Source organism: Pimephales promelas, chromosome 8 (genome assembly GCF_988280905.1).
Source record: "Pimephales promelas chromosome 8, fPimPro1.hap1.1, whole genome shotgun sequence".
Classification (NCBI taxonomy): domain Eukaryota; kingdom Metazoa; phylum Chordata; class Actinopteri; order Cypriniformes; family Leuciscidae; genus Pimephales; species Pimephales promelas.
Genome location: NC_142776.1, coordinates 17,711,887 through 17,731,000, shown reverse-complemented (window position 1 = coordinate 17,731,000; position 19,114 = coordinate 17,711,887). Strand labels below are relative to the sequence as shown.

Sequence of the window (19,114 nt, the reverse complement as noted above, 5' to 3'; positions counted from 1 at the left end):
AAGGCCTTTACTCTGCCAGGGGCAAACTCCAGGCAAGCTGGCGTTACTGCCAGGGCTTGGAGATCTCCCACCCTCTTTAGTGAGGTAATTGCTAAGAGAAAAAACATTTTCAGTGTTAAATCCCAAGCCGACTCTAAAGGTTCGAAGGGAGCCAGGGATAACCCTTCCAGAACTATTGCCAGGTCCCAGGCAGGAACCCTGGACCTGGCTGCCGGCCTCATCCTCCAAGTACCACGGAGAAACCGAATGACCAACTGGTGCCTCCCCAAAGGCCCATCAACTAATGGTGCGTGGAAAGCCGAAATGGCAGCCACGTACACCTTAAGAGTAGACGGGGAGAGACCCGCAGAGAAACGATCTTGAAGAAATTCCAGAACTGAAGCCACTGGGCAGTTTACTGGATCTAACCCATGTTCTCTACACCAAGTGACGAACACATTCCACTTGAGGCCATATAATCTCCTGGTAGATGGAGCCCTGGAGCTAAGTATGGTTTCAACCACTCCAGCTGATAACCCAGCATTTAGGTACTGAACCCTCTCAGAGGCCAGACCCACAGTTTCCACAGCTCCGGACGAGGGTGGAAGATCGTGCCCTCTGCCTGAGACAACAGATCCCTCCTCAGAGGAATCTGCCATGGTGGAGCTATGAGGAGTGACACAATGTCCGAAAACCAAACTCGTGTCGGCCACATTGGGGCAACCAGCAACAGACTGATGCCCTCCTGACGTACCCTCTCCAGGACTCCCGGGAGCAGAGCGATCGGGGGAAATGCGTACAGACGAAGCCTCGGCCAAGCCTGTACCATGGCATCCAACCCCAGTGGGGCTGGATGTGAGAGGGAGAACCAAAGTGGACAGTGGGACGTCTCTCGAGACGCAAACAGATCCACTTCCATTGGTCCAAACCTCTCCCATATCGACTTCACCACCTCCGGATGAAGTCTCCATTCCCCGGGCCTCAGCCCCTGCCTCGACAGGACGTCTGCTCCCTGATTCTGAACCCCCGGAATATACATTGCTCTCAATGACAGTATCTTCCCCTGGGACCCAGTTTGCACAAGGGGCGCGATCTGAGTCCCTCTTGGCGGTTCAGATAGGCCACCACTGACGTATTGTCTGTTCGTACTAATACATGGCGACCTTTGATGCCTGGACACAGCCATCATTTCCAGGCAGTTTATATGCCAAGAACGATGATGGTCCTGCCACAGACCCCTGGCAAAGCGGCCGTCCATGACCGCGCCCCAGCCAGTGAGGGAAGCGTCTGTCAAAACAGTTTCCCGGCGACATGACACTCCCAACACTGGCCGTTGGGAAAGGAACCAAGGTTTCTTCCATTTTTTCAGAGCATGAAGGCACCTGCGTGTTACGCCCGTTTCACACATACTCCGTTTGCAGTGCGTATGCGGTCCGTATTTTTTTCCGTACCCATGTTAACAGGTTAGAGCTTTCACACTGCACGCGGATGCAGTCCGTCGATCCGTTCCAGTTGCGGTGCGTATACAGCAGTGCAGAGATCGTTTCCGTACCGAGTCTATTTCTGCTGTGCTGCAAACGCAGAAATAAAGTGACAGCGCACGGTTCGTGGTCAAAATGAACTCAGATTGACCTCGAAATGTAGTAGTTTCGCCATAAATGCATTTAATTCAATAAAATGTAGTAATCTCTCCATAAAGGTATTTAATTGTTTCATATTTTTACTTTAAGACATCTTAATATACAAGTAATGCATGGAATTGTATGCATTCGTTGTTTAAATCGTGTTTAAACGAGCATGCGTCCATTCAAGTTTGTAAAAGAGAATCGCAAAGCCATGGCAAAACTTTTATTTTAAAAAAAGTTACTGCATATGGTGAACATATTTTGATTACCAAAAACCAGGACACATGGCCCAGAAAACAAATGATACTCGAAGTTTACTCAAAGATGCCTTATTAATTTCAATACAATTAAAATAGGCTATGCCCCCTCTGTGGATAGAAAATTGTTGTATTAAGACACAAAATCAGATAGCCTTCTCAGAGGATACTCAACATGTTTTATTATGAAAATAATGAATGAAATAATGATTAAAAAATAATGTCTCTTCTGTATTAGAAAAATAAATATATCAATATTAATTAACTAAAAGAAATACCTTCAAATTGAACAAAAACACCTCTCACAAACGTACAAAAACGAACTAGTTTCCTTCCTCTTTATGCTGTTTTTCCTCCTCATCCTCCTTGTCTGCTCATCTCCTATATTTTGCTATAAAGCTGATCTTTTCCAGCGTTTTTTTTTTTTTTTTTTTTTTGAAAACCAGGACATCACTTTATAAGAAACGGCCAGGAAGGACGTGAAAACAGGAATGGGATAACAGGACTGTTGGTCACTGGTCACGCTATTGCTGCATAACTTCTGATTTTGAAATAAAAATAGCGAGTGTTTGTGGTACAGCTCACGCAATGCAAACGCAGCATATGTGAAAGCACTTTAGCGCGTGTGGCTCCTGTACCGGATACGCACCGCAACACTCACCGCATACGCACTGCAAACGGAGTATGTGTGAAACGGGCGTAACTCTGATCATACGAAACGGATTCCCCTTGGGAGAGAACCCCTTGGTTTTCAACCACCACTGAAGGGGCCTCATGTGTAAGAGGCCCAAAGGAATAATGTTGGATGCCGCTGCCATGAGGCCCAGCATTCTCTGAAATTGATTCACAGTAATGGCCTGGCCTAGCTTTACCCTGGAGACCATCGCCAGAATTAATTCGATACATGCGGGAGACATCCGTGCCTGCATTGCAATCGAATTCCACACGACTCTCAAAAATGTCGTGCACTGGGATGGTTCTAGCACACTCTTCTTTACATTGAGTTTCAGTCCCAACTTCTGAATGTGGCCAAGGACGACATCTTGATGCCGAACTGCCATATCCTGAGACTGCGCCAGAATGAGCCAGTCGTCGAGATAATTCAATATACGAATCCCTTGAAGTCTCAGTGGAGCAAGGGCTACGTCCACACACTTGGTGAATGTGCGGGGAGAGAGTGCTAGGCCGAACGGAAGAACCCCGTATTGGTAAGCTTCGTCCCCGAAAGCGAACCTCAGGTATCTCCTGTGACATGGAAGGATGGAGATGTGAAAATAAGCGTCTTTTAAATCTATCGTGACAAACCAGTCCTCGGACCTGATTTGACTCACGATCGCAGGGATGGTTAACATTTTGAACCTGAACCTCCTCAGAGACTGGTTCAAAACCCTGAGATCCAAAATCGGTCTTAACCCCCCATCCTTCTTTGGAACTATAAAGTACCGGCTGTAAAACCCGGACTCCCTGTCTAACGGAAGAACACGTTCTATGGCTCCCTTCAACAACTCGCGCGAACTGCAGTCTGTACCCAAATTTTATTGTCTGCAGGACCCATGCAGATATGTTGGGAAGATGGCACCACGCTTCTGCAAAATCTACTAAGGGTACCAGCCTCTCGAGACTGGCCTCTGGTGTTTCTTGAGCATCTTTCTCGACTTCCTGAAGAGGGATACCGGCAGGCTGTAGTCGATCTGGTCCTTGTGACCATAACCGATGCTTTCTTATAATATTTTCGCTGGAAAGGGATGAGGCCCGAAACGTTGTTGGCGGCGGAGAGCATACATCCTTTCCTAGAGGGCTTCGCTGCGAGAACAACCTCGGTTGCTCCACAGTGGAGGGGACAGCCCTCCGAGGTCCTACTCCAGCTAGGACCTCTTTCCCGAAGCCCTCCTAGCCTGAATGATGTCCCTCAGGTCGCCCGTCTGGCTGGAGGACTTCACTTTTTGAGAGCGTTTCCTCTGTTGCCAAGTTCCCGGAGCAGGGGCTCTGGAGGAAACGCTCTCTTTTTGTTCTCCCTGGTGCGAGGAGCTGGATGACGGCTGGGGCTGATCGCTTTGCCCCATCCTATTGGATTTAGCCTTTCCTTTTCGGGGGAGGTACTGCTGGAACGCGGCAGATTGTTTCTTCGCCTCCTGAAACCTGTCGACGACGATGTAACGGCGTTGCCAAACAGGCCAGAAAGCGAAAGCGGCCCATCCAGCAGAAAAGACCTATCCCTATCTTTTATGCCGGAAAGATTCAGCCACAGATGCCTCTCCGTGGCCACCATGGCCGCCATAGAGCGGCCAATGGCACGGGCCATTGCTCTCGATGGCCCTTAGAGACACGTCTGTGGCTTTCCTCAATTCCGCCACATCCTCAGGAGTCGGCCCCTCCCCCTCATCTAAATCATTTAGGAGGTCGGCCTGGTATGCCTGCAAAATCGCCATAGAGTGCAGACATGCCGCCATGTAAGCCCTGCCAACTAATGCAGATGTTCCCCTGCAGGGCTTACTGGGCAACACCGGGGTTTTTAGGGAAGACGCCGTATCAGGTGAAAGATAACTCGCTAAAGCCTCTTCCACCCTAGGCATCTTCCCATATCCCATGTCTCGAGCCCCTAGAACATTGCTGTAATCGATGACACTGGGACTCGAAACACGGGACGAGTGCGGCTTTTCCCACGATCTTGCGATCTCTTTGTGGAGATCTGGGAAAAACGACAAACCCTGGCGTTGAGGCTGTGACCTGCGCTGCAGGAAACGCTCATCAAGTTTGCTTCTAACTTGCGCTTCCTGCTCATTCTGTGGCCATCTGATGTTAAGTCTGGCCACAGCGCGAGTCACAACCTCCACCAGCTCCTCATAACTCTAGCCTTGTGCTGGCGTGCCGAACTCAAGGACGTCCATATCAATGCTGACCACATCCACTTCCTCAGAAGCAGACAGTTCAAGCATTGGGACCTGATCGTGGGCAGGAGAAACCGCAACGCGGGCTCCCGCACCACTCTCAGAGGCTGCAGGATCCACAGATGGAGAACGAGAAAATGCCTCAGCATTCTCATTCTCCTCTGCGATATCCCGCTGCGAACCCCAGGATTTCAGTCGCCGCATCGCCTCGGCGAATGCGTGACCGGAACCCTGGGGAACGCGAGCCTGACCGTGCTCATCAAAGCATGCCAGCCGGTAGCGCAGCACCCTTATGGGCACAAAATCACAATCTGCACAGGCAGCCCCCTCGAGAGCTGCCCGTGCATGCTGCACTCCCAAACAATTCACACATAAAGTGTGTGTGTCCCCACCCGTGAGAAAACAAGGGCAGGGATGCACACACCTCTTGAACTGTTCACTGGCCATTCTTATATATATATATATATACTGTATATATATATATAGATAGATATATAGAAAAATGAAAAATGTAGGTCACAGTAAACCATGAAGCTTCCCTGAGGTAAATGGAAAGTCCTAGGCCTCAATGCTGAACTCTGTTGATGGGTTAGGTTTACCTAGACCTTTCATTTTATTTTAATTGGCTTTAGAAGTTTTGCCAAAATCCACACAATATGAAAGCATTAATATGATGCATTGATCACACAGTGTTTGGAGCCGCAGGCTGAAATGAAGGTGGAGCCTGGGGGGTGTAGTTTGCCTGATTCTTCTCTTACCTCTTGTTATGTTATGGCAATATGCCTCTAAGTTTCATTCATTTGTAAAAAAAAAAAAAACGTGTATGTTTGAATCTAAATTGGGACTTATAAAAGATTATCCCAAACAGGTGGCAAACAGATATGAAATCACACATTGAGGGGTTTTATAGAACGATTATTCAGTATTTGTTATAAAAGGAAAAGTGAAAAATAATATTGAGTATAATTTGTGAGAGACCCCAGCAGTCACCTTATTGTGACATGTTTATAATTTGAAAAATGAGTAAGACAGAAGCAAATGAGCACACAGCATATTTAGATTGTCTGTCTCACACTTAAATGGCATAGGTTAAATTCTCTGGACAAAACATGGCTGCTTGTGCACACAACTGTATAGTGTTTTAGGTTAAACTTTCAGACCTGCCACTTAAAAAAGACTGTGAAGTAGTGTGTGTAACTCACTGACAGGAAATATTTTTTTCAATGTTTGATACTGTACATAAGCGACAGAGGAACACATGCAAACGTCTCGGGTTACGACTGTAACCCCCGTTCCCTGAGAAGGGAATGAGAGGCTGCGTCGAAAATCGATACATTGGGAATGTCTTCGGCATGAAGTGTCTGAAGTCAACTATTCAATCTTGATTGGCGCAGCCTAAGCACATCACTCGTGACATTGCATGTGATGGTGATATAAAGGGACTATGACGGGAGCTATAAAGGGACGCCGGATCATAATAGCGTCAGCTTCTGATTGGTCAAAGCCAGTCATTCTCAGGAGCACGAAAAGTGTGACCAAGGGACGCAGCGTCTTTTTCCCTTCTCAGGGAACAAAGATTATAGTCATAACCCAAGATGTTCCCCTTCGAGGGAACTAGCGCTGCGTCGAAAATTGACACATTGGGGAACAAAATGCCCACTGCGCCACACTGAGAGAATACGCCCTCGTGTGAAGCATCTGGCACACTCATGGACGATAGGAATGAGAAGGCAGATCCAACCAACAGTAGATTGTCATAAGATTTGCTGTAAGAAGGGAAGGTCTGTAGCCGGTGGCTGAACGGACCCCATGGATGGGAACCCCAGACAGTAAAGAAATATTAAATGAGAGCTGAAGGCAAGAGCGCACCTCGTACATCAGTTATTAGATGTTTCCGTAGATAACCAACTGTCTAATTGAGAAAAGGAGGATAGTTCCTAGCCCTTGGTACATATCTAAATAGATCTAACTCCTACCAGCCTGAGGCCTAACATAGGGGCCTCCAAGGCGAAATTCAGTAAAACCGTTGAGTGGAAAGTAACGTCTCTTTGAGGAGGTCAGCCTGGTATGCCTTTAATAACCTTATCGTGTGTTGGTATGCACCGGCTTGACCCACCGCCATATATGATTCCTTAACAAGTTCGATGTACGATATTTGGAGGGAAGTGTCTGAGCTTTCAGGGGTGACGCAATGTCGAGAAGAAAATATTCCGCAAAACTATAACCTCCAGCAACTCCTCCTTTTTTTTTTTTTTTTTATAAATCAAACACCGTGCGCGAGACCATTAGAGCTTGTAATTAAACACTGAGAAAGAGTCGCAACCATCTTAGTATTATATGCCAGCCCCACATGTGAATTTAATGCATACAAGTGGTGTGCTGCCTCGACAGCCGCAAGACCTAATGCACTGGAAACGCAAGCCTGATCTATTTGATTGAACAGGCTCAAACACAAGCGGAGTGTAATGTACGGACAGAGACGGTCGGATCCATGTGCAGCACTTTATTAAAACTGAAACAAGCAGACATGAACACAGGCAAACACTTAAACAAAGGGCCAATCCAGAAACTCGTGGTCTAAACAGGCAATGGTCGAGGCAGTCAGCACAGGTTCGTGAACAGTCCAGGAAACAGGCAAGGGTCAAGAGTCCAGGGAAACACGGAGACACAGAACAGGGAAGAACGCTCGGAATTGCACGCTTACAGTGTAACAAGACTTCGCAAGGGACACAGGGAAAACTCAGGCTTAAATAAGGAACTCAATAACCAATAATGAAACACAGCTGAACATAATAAAACACAAAGAGTCCATGGGGAAACATAACATGGTGAGAGAGTGCCCTCTAGTGGCTCTCGAGGGCACCACGGCTTTTGATCGTCACACGGAGCTCTTTCATATAGAAAACAGTTTGCACAGACAGCACCCTCGAGTGCTGCCTGTGCATGCTTCACTCCCAGACAAACCACACCGAGTGTGCGTCACCCTCACTTAAATAACGGAAGCAAGGGGACGCACACTGACTGAGTATTTCTCCTTCTTGTTCGCCATGATATATATATATTTATTATTATTATTACAGAGTGACAGACAACACCAGAGACAAACAGGTTGACAGAACACTTGCTGAAGACCGGTAGCTGACGCTGTGATGATCCGGCGTCCTTTTATAGCTTCTGCATCACCGTCACGAGTGACGTGATTGGGCTACGCCAATCGAGATTGAATAGTTGACTTCAGATGCTTCATGCTGAAGGCATTCCCAATGTGTCGATTTTCGACGCAGCGCAAGTTCCCTTGAAAGGGAACCATTTTTGCATTTGACTAATAGTTTTGACTTTGGTATTTCTCGGAGTGCGTTCTCAAGACACCAGGCACTGTTTTGTGCGGATGGACGGCCGGAGCGCGTTTCGAGTTTTTTTGTTTGAATGGTGTCGTGTTAGCGATGCCTAAGTTAATAACTAATGATCTTCACAATGGAAGTGAATCAATCAAAACTTTAGCTGGACAATAACTTTATCCAATGCTGTTGTAAAGCCTAAACAATTTTGATAGTTTATTATAACTGTAAAGCTGATTTGAAACAATCCATGCTGTTAAAGGTGCTTTATAAATGAAGATGATGACTTGACTTGACATGCATGCATACCTCAAAACATGGTAGTGAAATAAAAAAAACATAGATAAAGATTGTTTTTTCAAAATGATAATAAAACTATGCAAAAAAATAACTGCTATTTTGCTGCAGCCATAGCCATTCTCAGTTTTGTGTTTTATTGAACTCTTACTTTATAATTAGTGATATTTACAGATGTGTAAATTACATCATACACTGTGTTGGTTAAGTCAAAGATCAGAATTTCACAGTTTCCACCTCAGGCGTCTGATGAAGCAATTCATAAGTTATATAGCATTTTATAAGTTATGTTTGTACATGCCTAAACTTTTTTTTTGCTGTTGTGTAATATTATCACCTTGCATTATCATGCGGATATACTATATTATTTACATTTTATTTATTTATGAAATCACAAGTGGCATATTTTGGTATGTTTTTTGGGATATATTCATCTTGGTGAAAAATATTGGTTTTTGTGCAAGTGTCTAGACGCTCTATGAAAAGAGGAAGCCACATTTAGTCGTTATAAAAGGAAACGCAGCTATCATGTCCCCTCCCACTCTCACATGTTGAGTGTTTGTCACTTGTTCACTACCAGACACACATTTTTCAAGCTGCTGAATCATTAAATACAACAACTTTGCAGACTATCCTTTTGTCTTTTGGGTAAGTTTGTGGTTATTCAGTATTTTGGTATCTTTTTGGTAAAGTTGGTGATCAGTTGATGATTTTTGAAGAATTTAGTTTTGTTCTGGTTTGATGAATTAATTAAGAGCTTGATAAAAGGGGTTTTGTGAAACATTGGTAATATAATGGTAATTTAGAAATGAAATGTTGGAGTGCACAAAACCGATATAGCTATATAATGAGTGTATGGTCTTTTGTTTACATGTGTTACATGCTGAGGAAAGGAAACTGAATAACTGTTTTAGGTTTTCTGGCCTACTTTATTTGCATGTGTTCTGAGATGTGGTCTCTTTTTTTAAACCTATCAATTCAATACAATATTTGTTTGCTCATCATAAATATTTTGCCCAACGTTCAGTGCAACCATTTTATTTTACATTCTTTTTTTTGTTACATTAGATTAAAAAATAGCAAATTTGCATCATTTAAATGTGACTTTTACACAAAGTGAAAAATGCTGTTTGGTTCAACTGAGCCACATCTAGTGGACCACTAAATTTCTGAATGCAGTGTAACATTCAGAATGTCATTTTGTCAATTTTGTCAATTTATGTAAATTAGGACAAATTTCGTTGACATAATACTTGTGTCAAGCTGCCATTGTGCCACTTCTAATAGCAATTTTTTGTCATATCATCTCGCAGACAAACCAACTTTAATAGCTCTAAGAGGGTCTACTTTATTCTGTGCACATGAAAAATGTTCAAGCCAAAAAATGTTGCAAAATAATCTTAACCTGGTCTGTCTCTGTCTTTCTTTCTGTCTCTCACAATTTCATTAGGGCCAGAGGTCATCACAAGTATTTACGGCAATATGACAGATGTAGGGAAAACGCCTGTGGCACGGAGTGAGAACACCAGCAGTGAGTTTGGCTATGTGGGCATTGATGCCATCTTGGAACAGATGAGAAGGAAAGCCATGAAACAAGGCTTTGAGTTTAACATCATGGTAGTGGGTAAGTACAGGTGTGAGTGTGCAAGTACCAATGCATGTATGCTTTTCGTTGTTATGTACAAAATACACATTTAATGTCACTAAATTTAAATTGTTAAAGCTGCAGTCCGTAAATTTTGTTGCTCTAGTGGTTAATAAACAGAACTGCATTGTAGCCATAGTTACTTCTCTCTGTTTATGCAGAGTTGAACCCCCAATTAAACACACCAGAACCAACTATTCAAGGTTTTACTAGGCATACTAGAAACTTCCAGTCAGGTGTGTTGAGGCAAGTTGGAGCTAAACTCTAGGACAGTGGTCCTCCTGGACCGAGTTTGGACACCCCTGTCCCTGTGTTACATTTTTCAATACAAATTGAAGGGTAAAAAATACACTTGAATTTTAAGTTAACATGAAAAACATATACTTATATATATTATAAAAAAAAAATATTTGCTTATTAAATTTGCTTGTAATGAAAGGATAGCCATTTAAAATGTGGCCTAAAATGTAAACCACTTTGTGTAAAAATCACTTTGATTTGGTTATGGAATGTGATCCATTCATGAGAACTTTTGAACTCATTTGAGTTTTGCAGACAAGAAAAATGCTCTATTAATTAAACTACAATATTTCAGCTAATTCAGTCAGCCATAAAAAAATAAATAAATAAATTAAAAAAAAAAAAAGATTAATGGGCCAAATTAGGCCCATCAAGCTATTAGCTTAAGAGCCCTGCTCAATATGAATTGTTGAACAAAACTTAATTTCATAATACCTATAACATATAATGAGTATTATACACAATTACTCCTACACTTCTCTGTCTCTAAAGTTTATTAGTCTCACACTTCATGGAATGGCAGTGAAATGCTGTTTTTTTTTTTTTTTTTTTTTTTTTTTTTGCAGTTTTAGGGTGTGTTCACACTTTTAGTTTGGTTCTTTTGGTCCAAAAAAAGAGGATACATTTAGTCCCGGTTCACTTGATGTTCACACTGTCTTTTTAAGACATAAATATCACAAAACGACTTAATGTTATTTTGTGACGGAACCTGCCGAACATCCAAAACAATGCATTGTGCTGGGCACCAGGAATTCCTCTGTTGCACACTCAAATAAAGATCTGCTGCAAGGAGACGGTGTTTCTGATGCCTGTACCGAACTGTAATGGGAAATGTAGCTCCTATGATGAGAAGAACCAGGTATGCTTGCGCATTCAGTCCTTTTAGGGTCACATCTTGTCACGTCACATCACATCTTGTTTTTGGTTTGTTGAGATGTCTTTGGTCTGTTTGGTCAGTCAAACTACTCACTTTTTCAGGGGTCTTAGTCCGCTTGCTTGATGCACCAGTAGTAATAGGATTCACTTTATGTCAAAAAGATGATTGATTGACAGGTGACCCGCCCCTTCCCGCCCCTTCCCGCCCCTTTCCCACGCCCCTTTTGGCATAGGATGAAAGGGTTGAATCTAGAGCAAAGGAGATAAGAGGTGATAAAAAGTATCAAAATGAGATAAAAAGTATCAAAAATGAGATAAAAAGTATCAAAAATGAGATAAAAAGAGAGCCATCTGTGTTAGCGAGATAAGATCAAAAGGCATCAAATGGATTTGACAGTTAGTTTTATGACCTATTGACCGCCTAGCCTTGATAATGTCCTTTTTTAACATTTGTTTTTATTTGTAAAGATAAGATTAAATGGATCAAATTGAATTTGACAGTTAGTTTTATGACCTGTTGACCGCCTAGCTTTGATAATGTCCTTTTTTATTATTTGTTTTTAATTGTAAAGATAAGATTAAAGGGATCAAATTGGATTTGACAGTTAGTTTTTTAACCTATTGACCCTTCTAGGTTTGATAATATCATTTTTAACATTTTGTTTTTAACTGTAAAGATCAAAAGGGATCAAATGGGGTTTGACAGTTAGTTTTATGACCTATTGACCTCTTCAAGTCTTGATCATGGCTTGTTTTAACTGTGGCTTTTGAAACAATGAGAGAAAGTGTCTGTTTGAGTGTTTTGAACGTCGCCGCATCCCCTCTCCTGAGCTGCAGCTGTGAAAGTGATAATAAAAAAAGTGTCGAAGTTTATCTGTTCTGTAAAAATAATATAAATTAAAAAAGACTATCCACTGAACCAAGCATTTCATTTTAAATAAAAGATTGTTGAAACAAACTGCTTATGAAAAAACAATGCAAATGCCCCTCTCATTCATGGCTCATGGCTCAAAACATAAGTGAGCAGCGTGCATCTGAATGTGTCTTTTTTGTGTCTGTGTGTGTGTGGGGGTGTTACATGATACCCTCCGCATTCCTGAAGACACTGTGGAAGTGAGGACAATTTATATATATATATATATATATATATTATAATTACTTTCACTATACATGCTACCACTAGGCTCAATTTTTAGGAATCACACGGTGTCTTTTGATTTTAATGCAGACGACACTCAAATCTATCTCTCTTTGAAACATAATGACAAGCAAGGCCTAGAAACTTTGCTTGCCTGCTTATCTGACGTACGGTGCTGCATGTCCTTGAATTTTCTGCACTTGAATGAGAGTAAGACTGAAGCAATTGTTTTTTGGCCCCTCTGTTGGAAAAGCAAACCCCGAATACTGACTACGATTATTTAGACTCTAAACGAGAGCACACATTACTTTTTTTACGATTTTATTATCTCTAAATTGGTTGCCAGTGTGTTATATAAATTTTGTTGCTAGTTGTAAGGCTTTGACTGGTCTTGCACCATCATACCTGTCAGATCTTTTAAATGTGAAAAAATTAACAAGATCGTTGCGATCCTCAGACAGCATTATACTGCCATATCCAAGATCGTGCGTTTTCAGCGGCCAGTCCTAGGATATGGAATAGTCTTCTTCCTTTATCTGTGAGGTCTGCATCGTCTGTACATGAATTTAAATCTAAGCTAAAGTCTAATGTTTTTACTCTTGCATTTCATTCATAACGTTGGTTTCTCTAAACCCTAACCTAGTGTTTTATAGTTTGTTATTAGTGCATTGTGTGTGGTTTGTTTTTTACTTCTCCATTTGTACAGCACAGTGGTCAGCTTCTGTTGTGCCTTATAAATAAATGAAATTAAAATAAATGAAATGATATATGTCACACTAAAGTTGAAAAACATTATGTTCTATATAAATTAAATGGTTATAAAATTTAAATCTAGTCATTTATAAATATAATATTTAACACTAACTATAGTTGAAAAACACTGATCTTCAAAAGTATATAAATGAAATGGTTATAAATGTGCAATTATTAATTTACAAACATAATATTTCATACTATAACGTTGAAAAACATGCTGTTCTTTAAAAGTATATACATTAAATATAAAAATAAACTATATAAAATAATATTTCTCTCTCTCTTTCTCTCTCCCCCTCTCCCTCTTTCTCTCTCAAACACCCCGCGCATGGTAGACATGTTCTGTTTGGGTGTGTTCATTATGAGAGTCACTTTCACGAGGAGGTGTCTGCCTTACACAAAATCTTACAAGGGGTGTATCACATAATTGTCACACCTGTTTCGCTAAGAAAACATAAAATCTAAACATGTTTCTACATATGGTGGCTATATGACATTAGTCTAGATTTAAGAATTTATTTCAAAGAATAATCGTAAAAAGTTTAAATATGATCTTTTAAAAAATTGTTTAAATTAAATCTTTATAGTTTGAATACATTCGTATCTTCTATTTATCTTTTAGAAGATTACTCTAATGATTGACTGTAACGGCGACCTTAAGTATAATTTTTATTAATATAGCCATATTCGAGATGAACCTTCACACCCTCATAGAGACGGAGGAGTTACAGGACAGATGAGCGTCTGGGCCACAATTATGTCACAGCGTGTGCAATGCTAGTCTGCTTTTCAGAGCTTTATTTATTGTAAATTCATTTAAAAGCATACTCTTAAAAGCTTAGATCTTTTAAAATTAAAAAGATTGTTTAAATCAAATCTTTAAAGTTTTATTAAAATCGTATCTTACAAGACTTCTGTATGATATTAATGATTTGCATAAAATTTTACCCAAGTTATTATTTTGACTAAATATCGTTTGTTCAAAAATAAAATAAAAAATGTTATAAATCAAGATCTGTGCTTTGGTGTCGAAGAGTAAATATTTCAAAGAGTATTTTTGTCCATGTTGCATGAAATGAAAGTTTGTCACAATGTTTTTGTTTTAAAAGAAATCCTTGGACTGCTCTTATTTGCTCTTATGTAGATTAAGTTGTATCATTTAGAAAATCACCACACATTTTCAGAGACGCAATGTGCCTCTGTGGTCCATGACGCAGCAGAAGTAAAGTTGGTAATGAGCAAATATTTAATTTTACTCGTCTTAATTCAAAGCATGATCTTACTTTTTCCACGGTAGCTATGACCTATTGTATGTAGGTACGATATATCATTTTGACTTTTCTTGTATCCCCCAAACTATCCTTATTCATTGTGGAAGCACACAAGGGGAGAGCTGATGATACTATAGCAGAAAGTATGCCCCTTTGACCTCTTCGATTCAAACACATAGTGCTCTCTAGCGCCGCGTTTTTTGAAATGCGTGTTGCGACTACGGTGACCGTAGTGCCGAGAAGCTACGACATGTCATCCAATAGCACTTTTTGAGTTTAACTATACACATTCTACCGTTACGCCGCCTATATAATAAATTACACAACCTTGTAATTTAGACCGTAACATTGACTTACCTGTCGAGAAGAAAGCAGGACTTCAGCGTCTCTTTCAAAGACTTTCTCCTTCATTAGCTCTATCCACCTGGCAAAACCCATCCCGATATTTACCCTCATTTTGAATTTGCCAGTCACGTTTCCTTTTAGATTAAATTTTTAAGCTTTATCATAACTACGAGGATTGCATTATGAAGCACCGTGCAGTGCGGCCTTTCAAGCGCCTCTCACTGACCTCCTTGGTCGCTTCAGATGGTTTCAGTCAGCCGGTTCTGAATGAAAATGCGTTGCGGTGACTAGTGCTTTTTTTTTTTTTGTCCCTCTTCGTTATTATAGATTTTCAAGATGGACGACATGGAGGCCTCCATGGACTCACCCGTCAGATCATTGTCAGAGCTAATTTTACACCAACGAGATCATATTTATGAATAAAGACATTGATTTTAGCTATAAGAATACTTTTTAAAATATAATGTACCTTGAATTTCAGATGTGTAAAACTTTAAATTTTACAATTACATTTTTCAACCGAGTCAATCTACACGTGAGAGATCTTCAGAAGTCATAACTTCAGGGATCCAGAGAATATTTAATTACCCTTAAAACCAAAGATTAAGTTTAATGACACTAGTTTTTGCAATGTCACTTTTTAAATGAAAATCTTACTTTAATGTTTGAACAAAAAGTTCAAAAGTGCTTCTTCACATTTGCTGTGTTCTGCTACAAGGCCACAAACTGGTTCTTTTTGTTTTATAAATTGACTTTTCTAATTTCTACAAATATCAGCCTGATAAATATGGACTTAATACACAATGAAACAAGATAATCATGCTACGAAATACGTCTGACACAATGTTTTTAAGAAAAGTAGTGTTTTTAAAATGTAACTAAACCATGATAACAGATTCTTTCTTTTGACGGACCTACAGAAATGCATGTTGATTAGTAAGTTTCAGGCATAGTGCAACCATGCAATGATTGAGAAAGCTAATATTGGTGTAATATTTGTTCAGTCTCACCCTCACGCTGATCCAGGCATTAGCTTTTACTAAAAGGAAATATCATGGAAGTCGAAATATCAAACTTTGTTCAAAAATTGTTCTCTGACCCGAAAATAATCAGATAATGAAATGTTCAAAAACTACAATTAGATATTCTCCTGCTTAGTATGTGTGTAATTAGTTGGGCTTAAATCTTTGGATGTATTTTGTCACACCATAGCGATGCAAAGTACCACACTTTTGTAAATCCTGTGGACTAACTTTAAAACATATTCTTTATACAGCAATCACATGTGTCCAAAACAACCATGTAAGATTCAACAGACCAAATCACTAGGAAAAGCACTGTGTATAATAATTCATACACAAAAGTTAACAAATGATGGTTTTATTACTATTCAGACAGCTAGTAGATGATACTGTTTCACATTTTGTATGTTGGACCGTATGTGTTTTAGGTGAAGACTTTTCTTTTAGAGCAGCCAATATTCAGTGTTTACCTGCAGATAACATTTCACGGAGTAAAATCTAGAGATCAACTTGCTAAAAAGTAAATACAACATACAGAAAATTGATCAGTTTTGAATGTTTGTAATTGACATTTTATATACTAGTCGATTACGCCGTTTACATCATGCTTCTTTTTGTTTTTGTACAGTATGCAAAAACTATAGTCTCCGACCGTGGTCAAACATATAGGAATTTATGAAAAACATGAACAGATATTTCTACACAAGATATTTCTTTCAGAACATCTTTCAGCTATGTCTACAAGACATCGACATGAAAAATGACTATTGCTGTTTTGTTTTTTTTTGTTACCTATAAAACTATTATACTTCAAACTCGTCTAGAACATTCATAGATACGCAGGTATTTAGTGTATGTGGCTAAACAACGGTTAGGCTAATGAATTTAGTTGAAAAGTGGTATTTTAATGTGTAGGCATCAGTCTTTTAGGCCTGATCCAGAAAACAGGCATTGTGTTTTATGTCTTAACCCGTTTAATCCCACCGGTCACAATTGTGACCGCAGCTTTTTTCCTTATTTCTGGAAGCTCTAAAAAATGTTGTTATTGACTTTGGGCAAGAAATTCAACTTTTAAATGACAAATTAGACTGTCTTGATTAAAATCAATTAATGTCATGTGACTAGTGTGAAAGGTCACATGACCAGATCAGTTCACTTCCTGCTTGCACATCTAGAAGAAGATTTCTTCCTCAGACTACTAAAATAAGTAGTATATAAAACATCTTAATTTACAGATAGAACTATCAAATTTTGTGCATATATTCTTTAAAGGCTCTACTACTGATATATTTTGAGAATTATACTCCTGAATTTATATTTTGCTCGTAAGACTTGTAAATTTGTTTACGGTCACAATTGTGGCCGGTAGTATAACAGTATAACAGTGCTTCAATTGAAAACACAGGTATTTGCAGATATTGCCGGTTATTGGCAATCCTACACTGAATATGCCACATCTGTGAGGAGGATGGATGATCTCGGCGAAGGAGAAGTGCTCACTAACACAGATTTAGACAGATTTGTGAACAATATTTGAGAGAAATAGGCCTTTTGTGTACATAGAAATGGTCTAGATCTTTGAGTTCAGCTCATGAAAAATGGGGGCAAAAACAAAAGTGTTGCATTTATAATTTTGTTTAGTGCAGTTATCAGTATCCCAGAAACGTTCAATGTGTTGGACCTTCTCGACGTGCATGACCCCCCTTCCCCCCACCCCACACCCCCAAATCGAAAGTAACTGTGATAGTGATAGCTCAGATAGGGAGTCCCAGGGTGAAACGGCCCATTTGCCTGGTAGACTATTGAATGGCGATGCAGAGGTGAACTATCTGGAGGATTGTGCAGATGTTCATGAGAACCAAATGGTGTGCCCCACACATGACCACAAACAACCCTTTCTATAACATTCGGCCCATCTTCAATGCACTGAAAGAGTGCACACACATCTACCTGAAACTGGCCTAGGACAGGGCCCAAGTGTAGACATGGTCTAGCCCATAGGGGTCTAGCCGAACAAGCAGAAGTTCCTCCAGTGTGTAACTTTGTTCATAACAACCTTTTCACTCACTAAGCCTTCTTCACGAAATGACAAAACGAGATATTGGATGTCTTGTAATGAATGTGTCAATAGGTCTAATTGAAGAATTTGAATGAATTCTGACTATGTAGTTTCCCACCGGTCACTATTGTGACCGAGTATAAAACCTAATATTTCACTAACTTAACCAACATAAAATCAAAAAAGGCATATTGTTTGAGTGTTAGGGAGGTCTAAGGAGTAAAATGCATGTACTCAAGTTGCAAGAAAAATGTGGGATTAAACAGGTATGAAAATTAAGCAGTTTGTGGCCTCTTCATCAAAATCTTTTAACATATAGTAAATATCAATTGTTAGATAAATTATATGTGAAACAGGCTCAGTAGCATTAGAGCCGGATTCTTGTTTATATTGAACATTATTATTAAACCGCATGTTTAACGGCGCTAGTGTTCTTAAATTGTTTACCACGGTTTCATTTTTAACAACACTATCGTAACACTTATCGTATTTTGTACGGTGTCTTCTTTACACTTTCACCCCATGGATATCTGTTTCCTACAGTTAGCTGTAATGTTAGTGAACTCTAGGTCTTCTCTTTTTCATATACGACAGTATTCACATGGCTTGATTTAATAAATGGTGGTTTAAACCATCGTCTTCACTTGAGACATATACCACCCTAGTTTTTAAATAGAACTTCATTGTATATTTGAACCCTTTATGCAGATATAAAATACCGATCTCTGAAATATTTTTTCGTGTAAAACATCTATGTAGGTCGTGTACAATGTCTATGTAAATCTATCTATGTTTTTAAAAATACAGCGAAACAAAGAATGAAGGCATCTTTCAATAAGTGACCCTCAAAATCTTGGCATACAAGAAAACAGTACATTATCAGAAAATTACTTTTGTCGCTTTTTCTGAATAATCTCACCAAGTGCGGGTGCTTGATAACTGTTATCAAGCGGTAATGACGTGTTTTACGCGATATTGATATCACGTTTTAATTTCAACTCGATAAATTTGAATGCGCTAAAGGTTTATAACTGAACGTCTTAATAGTGGGTAAAAGTTAACTTACAGCCCTAAAAATTAACTTACACCCTATTCACTTTCCAAACGCTTGTTACGGAGCTTATTGCAAACATTCACGCATCCATATGTTTTAAAATACATATTTAAGTGTAATTAATAGAATTCTCTCTGGCGGCATATGCATAACTTCTCCTTGACTTTACTTCTGATTCAATGAGGCTTTAATCCATTATAGCCTTTTACGACGTCATGACCACGACACCACCTCCAGCGGGGGTTAGGGCGGACCATAATCGCA

At 40.0% G+C, this 19,114-nt stretch overlaps 1 protein-coding gene and 1 long non-coding RNA gene across 6 annotated transcripts in view; both read left to right on the top strand.

Annotated features, from left to right (window-relative positions):
- Window positions 1-19,114, top strand: part of LOC148977703 (uncharacterized) — a 271,661-nt gene that overhangs the window by 214,047 nt on the left and 38,500 nt on the right. The window lies entirely within an intron of this gene.
- The window catches only part of septin9b (septin 9b), a 152,293-nt gene that overhangs the window by 103,059 nt on the left and 30,120 nt on the right, over window positions 1-19,114 (top strand). For 4 of the 5 annotated variants that reach the window (XM_089134102.1, XM_089134103.1, XM_039691392.2 and 1 more), the window contains one exon: window positions 9,835-10,008. In XM_089134102.1, coding sequence (XP_088990228.1) covers window positions 9,835-10,008 — 174 coding nt within the window. Of the gene's footprint in view, window positions 1-8,923; window positions 9,033-9,834; window positions 10,009-19,114 lie in introns of those variants that run through there. The other variant, XM_039691393.2, reaches the window with a different exon arrangement.